Source organism: Anopheles marshallii, chromosome 2 (genome assembly GCF_943734725.1).
Source record: "Anopheles marshallii chromosome 2, idAnoMarsDA_429_01, whole genome shotgun sequence".
In the NCBI taxonomy this organism is placed as follows: Eukaryota; Metazoa; Arthropoda; class Insecta; order Diptera; family Culicidae; genus Anopheles; species Anopheles marshallii.
Genome location: NC_071326.1, coordinates 82,209,270 through 82,225,126, shown reverse-complemented (window position 1 = coordinate 82,225,126; position 15,857 = coordinate 82,209,270). Strand labels below are relative to the sequence as shown.

Below are 15,857 nucleotides of genomic sequence, written 5' to 3'. Positions count from 1 at the left end.
AAACATGTATGAATTTGTTTTTGGCAAAAGTTTAATCATACTGGTTGGAAATAATTTTTTCTGTGTTTTAAATAAATAGTTTTAAGTGAAGTAAAACAAAAATAACTTTCAGTTTAGCTTACACAAAACAAGGACATAAGAACGTTTTTCGAGTCTCGGAACACAATAATATGCAATTGCATACTTCAAGGCGTATCGAACTCAAGACAAAAATATTTAAAAAATCAACAAGAAGTGAAGTGTTTGGTTGTTTATGTTGATTATTTCTTATAAAATATATCATTTGAAAATTTATAAAAACGTAAGATCATAGTAGTCGATGTAATGGATTTGCGAATGAGCTAACAGGTCTTCTTACGAAACAACCAGTGATCAAAATAAAACAAGGGTTTGATTATAACCAAATCGATACTTTTAGTACAAAGACTGTTGAATATGTTTGTTGAAACAAATTATGTTTAGTTTACTTTTCGTTTCGTTAGGATTTTCGATCAGGAAAAGTATGTAAGCATTATTTGAATTATTCTGTACAATTTAGTATATTGCCATGATTTTGATTGTTTCTTATTCGTTCTTTTTCTGGAAGCTATCATATTTTATCTTTTATTGAACATTGAGCACAATTCTAGTTTTTTTGCAAATATTGTTGAATTTGAATTTTCTTTATGTTTTTAATGACTCTTCGATGGCATACATAATGTAAGTCTATTGTATTAAACTTGTAACTGCCAAAAAGTTGTATTATTCGTAAGTCTTTCCTTACTTTATTATTTGTTCCCACAAACTGTACATTCATTCGAGTTCCCAAAAACGAAAGGTTGCGCAAATGAAACTTGAATAGTTTCGGGTCGGGTTCGCAAACAGAGGACTTTTAAATCGCATTAAAATTAATCAATCGTTCAGCATAAAACTTTCCCCCCGCACTGCACTCAAACATCACACCGAATGGGAAAGATAAGGGCGCTAGCGACCGCTTGAAAAACAATGAACTATAGCAGTGCAGTACACTACTGGCATCGATCGAAACAAAAGTTGGTCGTGGCTGTGGGCATCTAGTCTTTCTTCAAATGGTATCAATCGATAAAGAAAAGCTACCCGAAACGCAAACTAAAACCATATGGGTGGATAAAAAAAAGGAACCCGAGTGCATTCACATCCGGTCCCGATGTACTCCACTTTAAAACAAGACACATCCCAACACCATCCAGCACAAAGCGATCCATCGACTGATTGCTTCGACTGGATAGCATACGCAAACTTTTTCAGCACGTTCGTGGCATTTTGGGGGAATTTTTTTGTTGTGTTTGGTTCACCGAAAAACAAGCGATACTGGTCGCCGGTTGGCTTTTCTTCTGCAGCCCCAAAAACTTGTGCAGAATTAACTTCGTTCGCTCGTCACGACTTTCCGACTTGCCGGCGTTGGGACAACAAGCAGTTGCAGAAGTTTCGTGCACTGTGGTTCGGCTGGAACACGGGGGGTGTTTCTTGCCAATGATGATCGGTTCGTGGTCGCGATTTGCCGAACGGCGCCCAACTTCGAACGACTTCTTCAGACAATCGACGATCGAAGGCAGGACACTATATAGCGCATCCGGATAATTGAAATACGTTCCAAGTTTTGACCTACACCTAAGGCTGCTCACACACCACACCAGGAAAGCAGAGCGGATCAATTCGCTCCTAGTTAACTTTCTCGCTTTTCCTTTGTCGAGCGTCAGGGGGAAGCCTTTCTGGCACGGCATCAATAAAATCTTATTTTATTGAAAGGTCATACAAGAACTGGGCATGATAATGGGTAAGGTCGGTTAGTCGTACAAAACACATCCTCACGGCGTTGTTCGGTGTTTAATAGCACGAATCCTACCAGTTGTACGATTTGATGGAAAGCTGCTGACCGTATTTGACGATTGCTGCAGTCAAAGCATTTCCCCCAACGTAAAAAAGGGCCACTGCTCCGAAATCGCAGCAGCACGAGCCGGGTAGTCCCGTTGCTGTACAAGGTCACTCTTGGATGGAATTTCTGACCGAGGTTCTGGTACCGGAGGCAGCTGGGGTTCGCATTACTTTCATTGTTTACGAGGTAACCCTTCGGGAAGGGCAGGCTACCGGTTGTGTAGGTTGAGTGATCCGAAATTCCAATTTCAGGACGATTTTGTCCTGTGTTGTCTCCTCTATTTTCTCTTCCCCCCCTCCCTCTGCTTCCTATGTACTTCGCTCCATCCTTCCCTTTCTTCCCACAAAAAAAAAAACGCAAGGTGACCGTGCATGTAAGTGAGTTGTGCAAGAAGGTGATATGGTTTTATTGTTGGGTTTTGTGAGCATTCGGGCACTGTAGTGATGTTGGACCGCCCGTCGTGCAGCAATCGGGTCGGAACCTCCTGCTGTCTAAGTTATGCCGGCTGCGGCGAAAGGTTGCCCACACCGTGTGTGGCCAGTGGACGAAACACCTCACCGGGCCACGTATACCGTATGGGTTCCGTAACGTACGAAAAGACAGCCGGAGCCATGTGGATGAAGATACTAACCACCTTACACTATCACCATCGTGCCATCCCGACCAGCCACTGCACTGGTGCTGGTGTCTGTTGGGTAGGTTAGTTTATTGATTTTCTTCCGGGAAATTTTCATCCCCGTCTCGTTGCGAAACCCTCCAACCAACCCCATTTTCATGGCACCGAACGGTGGGCCTTGTTCTTTGCCAGCAGTTCACAATTGGAAGTAATTCCTTCGCGGGGCGGAGAGCCAAAACAGTTTCGGACCGGGTGGTAATCATCATGTCATTGTCAATGTACGATAGCGCCCTTGAGGATGGTGCCAGCGACAAATTGTGTAAGCTTTGGTCCAACCGTCCCCGGTGACCGTTTGTGTTGTGCGGATTTTTCGGAGTTGCTTTTGTTGTCCGCTGCTGCTGCTGCAACGATTGCGTGCGTGTGTGGTGCGGGTTGTGTTTGCCATATATTTGCCAGGTTCTTTTAGTTCGGTTCGAGGCGGTATCAAATTGCTGTAATGTGTTTTTGCTGTTACACCGATACTTTCACGCAACTTCAATAAAGTTTTCCCCCAACAAGGGTGTGCGGATTTTGAATTTTGATATGTCAATTTGTTTGGCTAACGGACATGTTAGAGTAAATTGATATTGACGGTCGATGAGATGCATGATGTGGTGAAGCGCTTCAAACAATTTGCTGCATGAAGCATTAGCGAATTGGGAAAGATGGTAGTGATAAGGGTTCTGTCTGTTAAAAGGTCAGATGAGGATATCAAGTTTAAATGATTTGTATTATACAGCTAATAAGATAAAGCTGAGGAAAACACGTATTAAATTAACATTTTTAAACATCAAAGTAATATAAACTTATTATGTGAACAACTTGTTTTGTTGCATCAATATTTCTGTTTCAATCAAATTTAAAAAGAATGAAATTTTTATGCTGAGTTTATTGTGCTCTAATCATATAGTTGAATTAAACTAAAATAGGAGCAACAACTTAAATTAAAATGCAACTTTTTTAACTCTCAGTGACGCTTCTGCCCTGGATTGCGTTTAGGTATTTGAAGCCTGAAAGTATGCAATCAAATTCAATATTGCTTGAATCATTTTTATCGGGTTTTTAAATGTTTGGTTCTATTTAGTTAATGATTTCGTCAACCCTCAATCGCACAATTTTCTTTCTTAACCCTTTAACCCAATTTTTTAAGTTTTCTTAACCCTTAAAATTGTGCAATATACATGGGGTCTTGTACCTAATCTAATGGTCTAATACACCAGAAGCCATGAGTTGTCTGGACTGCAGCTCGTAAAAGGGGCTGTCCAAGCCAGTGAAACGCAAAGTTTAGTTTAATAAGATTTTAATGGTATGGTTAAGTCCAGGTTGTGTCAAACATACCTTCCGCAAAGCAATTTTGAAATCTTTGGCTATTGTCTTGACTTTTCATGCAAGTTTGCTGGCTGCCACACCGCGGTATCCGTTAGTTAGCAAACTATCTTGATAAACCATTTATTATTTTTCTAAGTTTTGACCATTGTAATTTCATGGTTTGGAAAATGATATCGACCATTTGGGAACTTGGTGTAATCGGAAAAATTAAGTGCAGAAATGTGGCTACTCTTTGATTGGATGCGTAAAACGATTCAAACATGAGCAGGATAACATATGGTACATTCTCCATGCCCTTTCATCCAGCGTCTTCTGAAATTGAATCAGGTCAGAAGTCAATCAGGTTACTATTTCCACAGCTTCCACATTTTAGCAAAGTAGTAGATTGATCCTCCAAGAAAGATTTTAGATGCAAATGGCCCTCGAGCCTAAATCAGTTGGACAAAGCTGATCTACATGATCTTTAGATCAAAATGGTAAGGCATTGCATACTTTGAGGCGTTAGCATTTGGAACCCATCTAGGAAAAATGAATACAACACATTTTCGTAACGAATTTCTTATGATTTAACGCACAATACACTTCAATCAAGACCTTCAAATTATTGATGACCATTTATTGAATGGCTTCAAATATGATTGTGCTGCTATGTATCCTTTTGGTCTCATTACACCAAGAAGTTGCAGTAGACATCTCTCCCATATCAAACCCCTTTTTTGTTATTTCCCGAGCTTAAAATCATCCGCCGCCGATTGAATCCTCAATTTAAGCGCTTAAATAAAATCGAAATGTAAAGTAAAGCTGGTACATAAAAAAAACAGGTTTACGGCTACGCCATTTTCAAATGTCATTGCCCACGGTCACAAAACCCTTACAACGTAATTCGTGCACGAATTGCCCTTTATTTGCGCTATCACTCTCTTATCGAGGTGTCCCGGTGGTATTTTTTTCTGCTGCTGTGTTGTTGCTGTTGGATGTTTGCTCCAGTCGGCATCAACCCCCAGCTTGTTACGATCGCAATTACTCACGCACGTTTTGCAATGCTTTTTAGGCGGATCTGATTTTCATCTCCCTTCATTTCCATCCGGTTTTATCATCCGGGATACCCGTTCGGGCATTTCTTGATGGTGAAGAATTGATCACAGGAGTGAGAGAGGAAAAAACCAGCCGAACCACATTACAATGGAGGTGAATACCTTCTGCAATCCACCTCTAAAAAAAAAGGGTAACCAGGAATCAGAGGGAAAAATAGGGTCTTGATTTTCGGTGATTGATTTTCGCACTGAGCGAGTGGTTAATTCGCATGTCCGTGTCATTCAACCGTTTCATTGGATCGGCTTGTTGGAAAGGATTGGCAGTTTGATTGTTCACAAAGGTACACCAATAAAAAACAAAGTTGAAGCACCCACTCGGTGTACAGCGGACGGGGTTAATTTGACTAATTCCGGATACATTTCAGGGTCGTCAATTAGCTCCGATCGGCATGTATGGTACTTGGATGCTGTTGAAAAATGAAAGCATAGACAAAATATATCCCCACCCTTCTTGTCTATTGATACCGTAATCATAGTTGATAATGAAGATGATGATGATGATGCTAGAACGCTATGATTGATAGGGAAGCAATGAATCAGATTATGTCAGCCGTTGGGCACGCTCGATGTCGTGCCGTGTGTACTAGAGACAAAGAGAAACCACTCCCTGCCTCACCCACTTTTGAATGGTGTGGTATGATTTGAGGTGACCACAAAGTGCTCACCCGCCCCAGCCTCCCCCCCCCCATCCCATACGTGATGAGCAAAGGTTCGATCCCAGTCCAAGGGGAAGATATCTTCAAACGGTTGCCAGCTTGCCTGGTGCCCTTTTATTCGGGGTGACCTTTTATTTACGTTTATTGAAGCGTCGGCGGGCGGGCGGGCGGTTTGGAAGGGAACGCTTTTAATCCATTATTTACGGACCATTTGCGCCGATTCCGACGGGTCATTACCGTTAACATAAACGTCAAGTTGACAACAGTTGACGATGGCGTCACCGTACCGGTTCGACATCAGGCGGCCTTTGGATGGTTGGTTGGTTGGTTGGTCGAATCATCAAAGGCCGATCGGCCTGGTTCGGTGTGTCCCCATTACGGGGTTTTTGGTTAGGATGTGCAATGCTAGTGGTCAGGCCGGGCCATAAAAAATCGGAATCCAGCGTGTTCGGCACTGTGCGAACACAGCACGGTGCGTCCTATTGCGGGTGCTATTCATCCCAAAACGGATCTCCAACGAAACGGACAGCCACCGGATGGGATCGACACACTAGTTTGGTCATCAAAAGTTTCTCCTTTTTCGATGGGCATCCCCGAATTGGAGGCAAAACGGATAACTGTATCCTTCCCTTTCCGCGCGTGTCTGTCGGTGGCGCTTCCAATGTTCGCCGGCTAATGTCATTTTCCTTCAATTTATTCACTGTGCTGTGCATGACCGAACTACGTGGGAACCGGGGAATTTCACGGGGGATCCTGTGCTCGTGTGTGTGTGTGGAAATGTCTTCATTCGCTATTCCAAAATCACTTCCGAAAGTGTGTTGTACTCGGTGTGTTTACAAGAGGCACACGCATGCATGCACGCATACACGGGTGTGTGTAACTGTGCGAAACCACCCAATGGCTTCACTCCATCGGCAATCGCTTGTGCGAGGCGCCGACGGTACCGATAGTAGCACCTTCCGGTGATTGATGACCGGATATAAAACACTAATTTTATCAAATAAATCACACATTATATCTTCCACCGGGCCGTTCAGCTTGGGGCGCTGAGGCGTACCGCATACAGCAGCACGACGTCGCCTTGACACTTGCGTCTTGCGCTGCTCCATTCGGTCACGCGTTTGTTACAGGTTTTGTCTTTCTTCGCTGCTTTTTTTTTCGTTACCACGACCCCGTCTGATAGTGCCGCGGTACGTGCTAGCAGCTGGCAAGTTTTCCCACAGATTCCCAGCACACTACTGGCTGCCAACGGTTGCTTCTAGCGCGAGCTGTTCAACCAGCGAGAACCAACGAACATTAGTTACATTGTGCGCCAAACTACACTTTCCGCTGCCATGGTTACGATACATACAGTTGCCCGATCGTGGTGGCTTCCGATTTTGGAGCGTTGAAGTGTTTGCAAAATGTGGCACGGAATGGAGTCACATACACACACACGTGGCGAGTGTTCGTAGGAAGTAACGCATGAAAAGAACGCCGGCCTACCCGGGAATGAATGTGTTGTCGAGTGAATTTATGACTTATGCTCGGTGCCAAGTGCGTCACCGAACCGGAAACGATGTACGGTGGTACGTGGTGAAACCGGTTGAAAGTATGCCATTTTTTACCATACGTCATGATGAGCAATGCGTGCCCGGGGTTTGGTGCTAGGGGAAGAATGGTTTCTTCACGGTATTTTTTGTGCCTGCTAAATGCGCAATACTGGCGAATTGTCGGGTGAGTACGTGAAGTCATGAAGATGAATTGATTGGACCGGCTTATCAATTAGAGGCTACTGTGGCGTTTGCAACGCGGTTAGAAGTGGGACAATTGTGATGATGTACTGTGTTACATTAATTTTTAAATCTTGAAGATGTATGCTGTACTATGCTGTAGCTTAAGATGCACAATGTGTATTTCAATTTCAATAAATGGATTTTTTTGAAATTGTGGAAAGGCTGAGTAAGTTTAAAAAAATAAAACGCCTAAATGTAGGCAACTATTCATACACTAGCGTATTCTCTGACTATCCGCCAATATTTGATTTGATTTTTATGCTATTAGCAATCTTATGATTTAACGTTTTGAGAACTATAGATTTAGAAAAAAACACGAACTGTTTCAGAATTCTCAACGATGCTTTAAATGCTTCAGTTGTGCCCATCTACCTTGTGAGCTGCATTACACATTGACCGTATGATAGACTCTACTTGGAGGTCAAACACATTCTTCGACTGGTCGACGAAATACAGTGGAAGGTTTCAACATATCCACGTATTCCATTTTTTTCTAAAAGAATGTAGTTTGCCTGCTTCATTTGATTTTGTTGAGGAAGTAGCTCGCGTTCCTGGATCTTTCATCAGTAGTCAATTCTGTCCCAAAAGAGGTCTCCTTTATTTTCCAACCGTTATCATGGCGGTTCTTACTCCAGTCATATCAAGCAAACTTCATAGACTTCATCATCAACTTTCCATGAACTTCTCCGTTCTTTGAAATGTTCTATGTCCAGCATATTCATCAATATGGAGTAGCTAACAGCTTAAGTGACGTAAGCCTGAACGATCTTATTGACACAATAATGGGATCTACAACGATTTTTCCAGACTCATAAAACCACTTCTTATGATCCTGATTAACAGTACGCTGTTGAGTGGACAGATCAGTGCCTTAATCTCATTACCTATCCGTGTGCCTACAACGGTTTCTCTGTCTGCCGGTGGATGACCCAACAAGGGTTGGGTTGTCCGAAATCAATGGAAGAAAGGGAGATCACCGAACATAAGTTATTAGCATATGAGCCAGTTTTATAGCACAGTCAGTAAATTATGGCTAAAAAACAGGCTTCATATGAGATCGAATTACTAGAATATTTGGATTAATACTTCGGTTTTAATTATTCCACTGTGTGTAACGGTATCACATTCATGTCATTTTGTAACTGAAGATACTTCTGTAGATCAGATCCGATCGGTGTTTATAGCGTAAATCGAGTGAAAGAATGAATTGGTTCAATTGACTTCGAAATTCGAAAAGATTATACCTAGTCGGTAGATACACTATAACCGGTGAGAAATCCGCAAATCGTTTATAAATGTAAAATAATAAAGTGGACTTCTTTCTATGCTCGTAATATAATCATTTAATCAAATCAAAAAATAATTAAACAAATGTGTTGAATCCATTTTAACGGCATTATCAATCTTATTTTTACTGTTCCACTTACATTTTGTGCTATAAACTAACTCATTTCAACAACTCCTAATCAGTTTACAAAAGGAGCCATTTATCTCATGGGATACGTGTATTCTTTGAAGCTGCTCTGCATATCAAACTGGAGAAGTTGCAGAAAAGGAATTCAGGGGAACAGATACTCATTTAAATTGAAGTTTTACATATCCGACACACCCTTGAAACGAAAAGATGAAACGAGCGTAATACAACAGCACAACAAATAATCACTCACAGTTTACAACTATATACAAGACAGACCGATGTAAGTGTAGATGAAGTAACTTGAAAATCGATTAACACAAACAAAGTCCGTATGCGTCAAAGTATCGTGAAGCTCATGTGTTTCATAAAAACCCATAAATATCCATCGGCCAGATATTTATTTTCTCCGAAACGGGGGGGAAAATAAAACAGCCAGCAGCTCGCCAATTTGGCCCACGGCCAAGCTGGAAGGGTTTGAAATCACTGCACTGACCCGTATCGTTGCAATTTTCTGCCCATTTCTCCAGTGCCCGCATCCAGTGCTGCCTACCTATCTGCCCAGCCAAGTGGGGCCCGTTAACGTTAAGGCAAACACTGAGGTTCGAGAATAGTTTATCTGGTGCGGTTACTTACACTTGACTTGCAGGGTGATATTAATCATCGCCGACCCTTGGGAGTTGATGGCTTCGCACGTATACACGCCGGCATCCGAGCACTTCAGCTTGGTAATGTTAAGGATCGGTCCTTCCGAGACGATTCTCGGTACACCTGGTGAAGGGGTTTTTTTTTTGGTGGGGAGAGGCATAACGTGGGTCGTACAGGGTTTTGTTTTTAAAGGTGGTAGAGGGTTCCACACCAAAAGGAAAGGGATACAGGGAGAAAAAAAAAACGAACAGATTTAGTATTAATCGAGTAGATTATCTTAATGGACCTGCGGTCACGTTTGGTGTGCTGCATGAGATTGAAGGGTCGAATAAATCCAAACTACTGGAATGAACTTCGGAATGGCAAACGGCGAGGTAATACAGTCAGCGAGAGTGCATGTGAACGACATCCGATGGCCAGGATAATGTTGTGAGATTGAGGTTAACCAAGCAGGTAGCGGGGGGAAAACCTACCGGACGATGCGATCCGTTGTCCGTCCTTGGTCCAGGTGTAGGCGATGGACGAGGGATTACCGGTCGCGACCAGGGCAACGGCCAGTGGCTCTCCTTCCACCCCGCCGACAGTTGTTTCGTCCGGCGGTGCGAACTGGGGCTCATCTGCAAGTACAAGCAGCGCACCGAAATGCGCACCGTTACACACATCGCTCCCGGGCACCGGTTGAACGTTGGGCCGTGATCGAATGGATTCGGCAATTGGATTTCGCAACCCGGAGCGTTTGGCGCAATACCGAGTGTACGAGCGGGGTAGACACTTACACAGCACCGGCAAATTGACAGCCACATTGATGCTACGCTGCAGCATCTCGTTCGTACTTTGGCAGGTGTATACGTGGCCATCCATATCCTGCGTGATGTTCAGCTTCAGCTCGAGCGAAGACACGGTACCGCCCCACAGTCCAGGCTTGGAGGAGTTGTTCGTTCCTGCCGGCACCGTGAACATACGGAAGCCGTGACGTTCGATTCCATTACAACCAGGGGATGAATTTTCATACGGGCGAAAAGAAGAGACAAGCGGATGGCATTAGGTTGTGTGGAGGATACGGTTTGCGGGAGACACACACACAAAAAAAAAATATGGACAACCAACTGCTGCCAGAACGAACTGTACATGCGAAAGCGATGAGCGTGGCATGGTGGTTGATGTACACGCCCTCGGGACGATGACTGGAAATGAGTTCCGTAAATTCTTGTCAAATTCCATTATCATCGCCATATCAACGGTGTTTGCGTTGTGCGGGATGAAGCTGTAGGGTTTGCGGGTTTGGATAAGCTTTCGCGTAGGTGTAGGTGTATCTGTTGCTTTCTAACAGCGTGGCACTCTTAACATGCAAATCCCGCCAAAAACCCCGGATGTTGTTCGTAAGGATTCTTGTGGTACCACGTGCGTCTCTTGATGGTGTTTTTCTTTTGATGGAAAGTATTAATTTCCCAGCCGTTTGTGTAGCGCGTGGCGGATGATTACTGTTCATTCACGTCAATCAGTAGGCGTAATCCATTTGTTTACGCCACCGATTGTTTAAAGGGCTGTGTTTGGGGGTTCATTGATTAAAAAGTCATTTGTGTACGGGCAAATCATACTAAAAATTAAAAGGGCTCTCGATGTATGTAATGATTTGGAGTGAAATGATTTCAAATTTACAATATTTTGTATGTAAAATTAAGCGCTTAGTTTTATGTGCGTAAAATTAATTAATTATCGGAGACTGAATTGAAACAAGGAAGGATACGGAAAAAGGCTAAAAGACAACATAAAGTTTATTTTCACAAGCGAAAAGGAAAATAGGAATGCAACATTTTTTCTTCAGACGATACTTGTACAGTTTAAGTAGAACTAATTATTTTTGTTGTTTGTTTAAATATGATCGAATAAATAATTTTCTTCTGGTTAATCATACACTGTACACTCAAATAATAGCATTCAAATAATTGAAAGTTTTTGTCGGAGATACGTTACATTTATTTTTTATACAATAGACTAAAAGAGATTCAAAAGTACTAAAAAACAAATGGAAACTTAAATGATTTGTCAACTATCAAAACAGAGCAAAATAATCTGATTCTACAAAAAAACATAACCAGAATGATTATCGGCAAATGTAGAACTATGACAGCCATTGAGACCATTCATCGAAAAGATTGTCAATATCTACTGTTGGTAGAACCTTACTAACACAGGATTGCTATTGCGACTGAAATCAGTTAAGAAAAAAGACCATTTTTTAAAATACACGATTGTACTGTGTACGTGAACAAGTCTTGTTTGTATATTTTTTAATGTAGGTTATTACTAAAATAATTGGATAAACAAGAATATATGTCATTGTAGGCTTTGAAATAAAGTATAAAGGCATTGATCTTTAGTACTAGAGATCTCGAAAGTCCAATGGAAACAAATATTATTCAATATCAAACAAAATACAATAACGTTTTGAAAATCGGACATATTTGAAAACCAAATACAACTGTTTTTAATTTAAAGCAATAAATGTTCAATAAAACAATCTGAAAAAACAGCCAACAAATAGAAATAGTCGATCAATTTCTAGTCTTGCGGATTTGTGTTTGCAGCACTTGAAATATTTCAACACTCTGCGGAATAATCAGTTGATATGCATACAGTGTAGCTTTAAATTGAAAAACGAAACCTATGATTGACAAAACAACAAAAACCGTGCGAGAATATCGACGAGAACATTGAACACATTCGATGCTGATTTCTTACTGCAGCAGCGCATCAATTCACACGGTATTGGTTTTGTGAAATTTTACGCATATCCAACCCGGTGTATGCAAAACTGCCACATTATGATGCGCATCGCTGCGAGAAATGGATTTTGCTACCCGTTCCCTTGAGTACCTTGCCACCGCTTACTTAGCCAGCCATCAAACTGTTGTCCCGGATTACATTCTAGCGTAGTGGAGCTTGTGTTTGGGGGAAAAAAGAAGCAAGGGTCTCACCTTCCAGAATGGTTCCTTCGTGCCGCCAGGCTAACTTTGCCGGTGGATTACTGGAGCTGGAGTCACATATCAGCGTTGCTTCGATACCGGGCCGTAGTTCCGCCGGTTCCATCCGTATCTTGGCCGTCTCCGGAGCGACTGAGCGAGTTTTTGGGGGTTTTGAAAAAAAAAAAAAGATTGCAAAAGATAAACAACACAGTGAAAGTAAAGAGAAAAACGAAATAATACGCAAATATCCGTAGTAACCGTGCGAACGATTTGGAACGAATGCTCTAACGTTTCAAGCACTCGGGTGGCAAGTATTCCTGCCGGTACTTACAGTGCACGGTCAGAACTTTCGTCTCGAAGAGCGGAATCTCGGTGGCCGAATTGTGTGCTTCACACCGATACTGAGCCTGATTGTCGGTTACGTTCGCTTTTATCGACAGCTCGGCAGACACCGACTGGTCCGTCGTTTTGCTTATGGATTTGATCTGAAAGTAATGCCAAAAAAGCCCCCGCCAAGCAGGGAGTAAGTGCGGGTGGAGAAAAGAAATACGTATTGAAAGAAAGAAAATCGATAATCGAGCATTCCGTAGCATGGGAGAGTTGCCTGAAGGTTCATAAAAATTCATGATGTTCACGAGTTGTGAGTTTACATACATCTTGCACTGGCGGTGCGTTGTGGGAATTTGACGGGAAGGAATATCTCGATAAGAAAACTACATCCAGCGTGTGCTGATGGTATCTGGTGAACTCCGTTTTCTCCCCAACAACTAAGAAGAGTTGTGAACTCTGGGGTAAAAGTCACACCGTACACCCCGCACAGTGCCCCGCCTGTAAGCTCAATGAATTTTGAATTAGTTATGAACATATGAAATGATATTAATAAGAACCGGGCGCTATGAGTTGCAGCGATCGCTACAACGCGAAGGTGACATGCTAAAGTGTGGCGCACACAGTGGAAACACGACCGTTCCGTAACATGATGAGACAATCGTGTCAGAAAACGGAGCGAAAAGGGTAAACGATGAAATGAAAATTGTGCCAACGGCGTGGTCCACAGCGTCGCATCAAATCGTGATGCGAGCAAACGCGCGCCCAAGTTAAGCAGCGAGCAGTATCATCAACTAACGCAGCTGACAGGCAGTCTGGTGTCAGCTTACATGGGTATTATCGCCGCATCATATGTGCTGCTGGGTGAAGTGAATGAAGCATCGTGGAAAAAAAAGTGAACAAACAGGATCGTTGATGTGATCTATAAGTTTTCTCGTACTTAGCGAGCGAATCTCGTTCACCTTCTCGGTGTGTGTGTGTGTTGTGCAAAGTTCAGCGGAAGGTGGTTGATACATTTTTAAAAAGGTTCAATTCCTTTACCAGCATCATCATGGGTGGCTGAGACTGTCGGTTAGTTCGCTGAAGAGTTGTTTAATCAATTTAAAAAGTGTGCGCTATATGTTTTCCAGTTACTTCACGGTAGCGAGGAAATGTAGAACATATTGTGGACAGAAAAGCAATTGCTGTATCAAAATTATGACACAGTTTGACACACCTGCATTGAAGTTCTAGTAAATAGTTTCTTTACCAATCGAAGGTTATCCATTTAAACTGCAGCTTGAGTGTATAGGCGATATTACGCAAAGTGGTCTCTTGAGCTAACAACCCCTGAAAGTATGCAATCGCAAAGTGCAAAATTTCTTGCTAGTAGAATATTGAGTCAGGGACATCTTATAGTTGTTAGTTATGAAACTTTCCAGCCTGAGGTTGCCTACAACGATGGAAGTTTTTAACCTCGGGTGATTGACATCAGAAAAGAATTATTGACTTGCATACTTGCAGGCGTGTTTATCAACGGCTTAATTATGCTGTCAACTACCGATAGGGACAGCATTTCTTGGTTCCATACCCTATTTGTTGGCATTTGATGAACAAATTTCTTTGTGATGCATTGGTTATCCAAAAAATTTGCTCTACGAAATTTGAGATTTTCCTTTCAAATATTTATCAGAATTGAATGGTAAAAATATATTAATAATCATGAAAAAGTATACCAAATTCTTAAAAATATGTTTATTTTTTTTACTTCATCTTACGAAATGTAAGATGCACTTGGAGGTCAGAAAATGATGCTTTTTACGAAGAAAATATACACCGAAACATGCGTCCATCCGTGCAAATCCACTTTGCACCCAAATCTGTTTCACGCCATACTGTACGCTTTGATGAACAATAAACTGTTCGAAGAAGGAGCACGAAAAAAGCCCCAGCCCCTGCCTCCAACAAGTATGGAAGCAACGATGTGCTTAACCATTTCATTGTTCATCAGTGCTTTTGTGTATGCCACCGTTTGTTATACGGTGAGGATAAATCCTTAACGGTATTGGGGGTGAGTTGCTTTTCGCCATTTTACGCCTTCATATCCACCATAAAAGGGACACATTTTATTTTATTGGCATCGAGTTTTTTTTTTTTAAGAAGGAGGGTACCGGTCGGTGCTAGGGCCTTTCGCGCCCATAGGCCATAGAAGTCAAGAAGTCACCCAAGTGGACGGACAAAGTTTGCAGTTAGCAAATTTAATACCATTCAATCACAGGCGCCACCCGGACCTCACATCGATGCGGGCATTAAAGGCGTGGGGCGTTGGGTTGGGGAGGATTTATTTTTTTCGTTGGCCAACGAAAGATAAGAAGGGTATCGGGGGCACGGAAGACTCCAAGTTTTTCGAGACGGTGTGCTCGAAAAGCCACTCATGGTACGATCGGTTGTGGATCTGCGAGTGTTTATCGATTATGAAACGGGACAGATGGGAGACACACAGCAGCATAACAGCAGTCCCCCTTCTCCCCAAAAAAAAAGGAGACAAGTAAGTCGAGCGGATGAAAAGGATATCAAATTTTCGCTTTATCAATCACGGACAGAGAGACGCCTCGTGTGTGTGTGTGGTAGTGGTGTGGTATATTGGATAGGGTGTGCTCTTCTTCGAAGCAAATCTTCTCGACTGCTTCGTCACGCTACCGAAACGTCATAAAACCAGCTTTCCGGAATTGAACTGCTGCTTATGGCCGACGGTTCACTAGTAAAGCACAAGTAGAGCCCCCAACATCGACGACATAAAAAAGCTCCATGAACAAAACAAACTCCGCTAAGCTTTATTGGAGTGGAGAAAAAAAGCACTGAAAACCTCAACCCATCCCAGGATTGGTGGGTGGGATGGTGGTGGGAGGTAGCAGCACCGAATCCACCGGCTCTATGGGTAAAGGAAGGCTCAGCAAAACAATCCCTCTTGCTGCTGGCCGTACCGTCGTGTTGTCGGTGGCGTCCATCAGTGACTGTTGTTACGATGGCCTTTAAAGCCCATCAACACGCCCTCGTGCATTGAAAGGCAATAATAACGAGATATTGTTTATTTTATTGTTATAAATATTTATGGATCAA

General features: G+C 42.4%; 1 protein-coding gene across 1 annotated transcript in view; it reads right to left on the bottom strand.

Annotated features, from left to right (window-relative positions):
* LOC128718695 (nephrin-like) overlaps window positions 1-15,857 on the bottom strand; it is a 114,743-nt gene that overhangs the window by 9,855 nt on the left and 89,031 nt on the right. The window contains exons 10-14 of the mRNA XM_053812314.1: window positions 12,763-12,916; window positions 12,444-12,581; window positions 10,242-10,406; window positions 9,939-10,082; window positions 9,454-9,588 (exon numbers count right to left, since the gene is read on the bottom strand). Of these exons, the coding sequence (XP_053668289.1) occupies window positions 9,454-9,588; window positions 9,939-10,082; window positions 10,242-10,406; window positions 12,444-12,581; window positions 12,763-12,916 (736 nt within the window). The remainder of the gene's footprint in view (window positions 1-9,453; window positions 9,589-9,938; window positions 10,083-10,241; window positions 10,407-12,443; window positions 12,582-12,762; window positions 12,917-15,857) is intronic.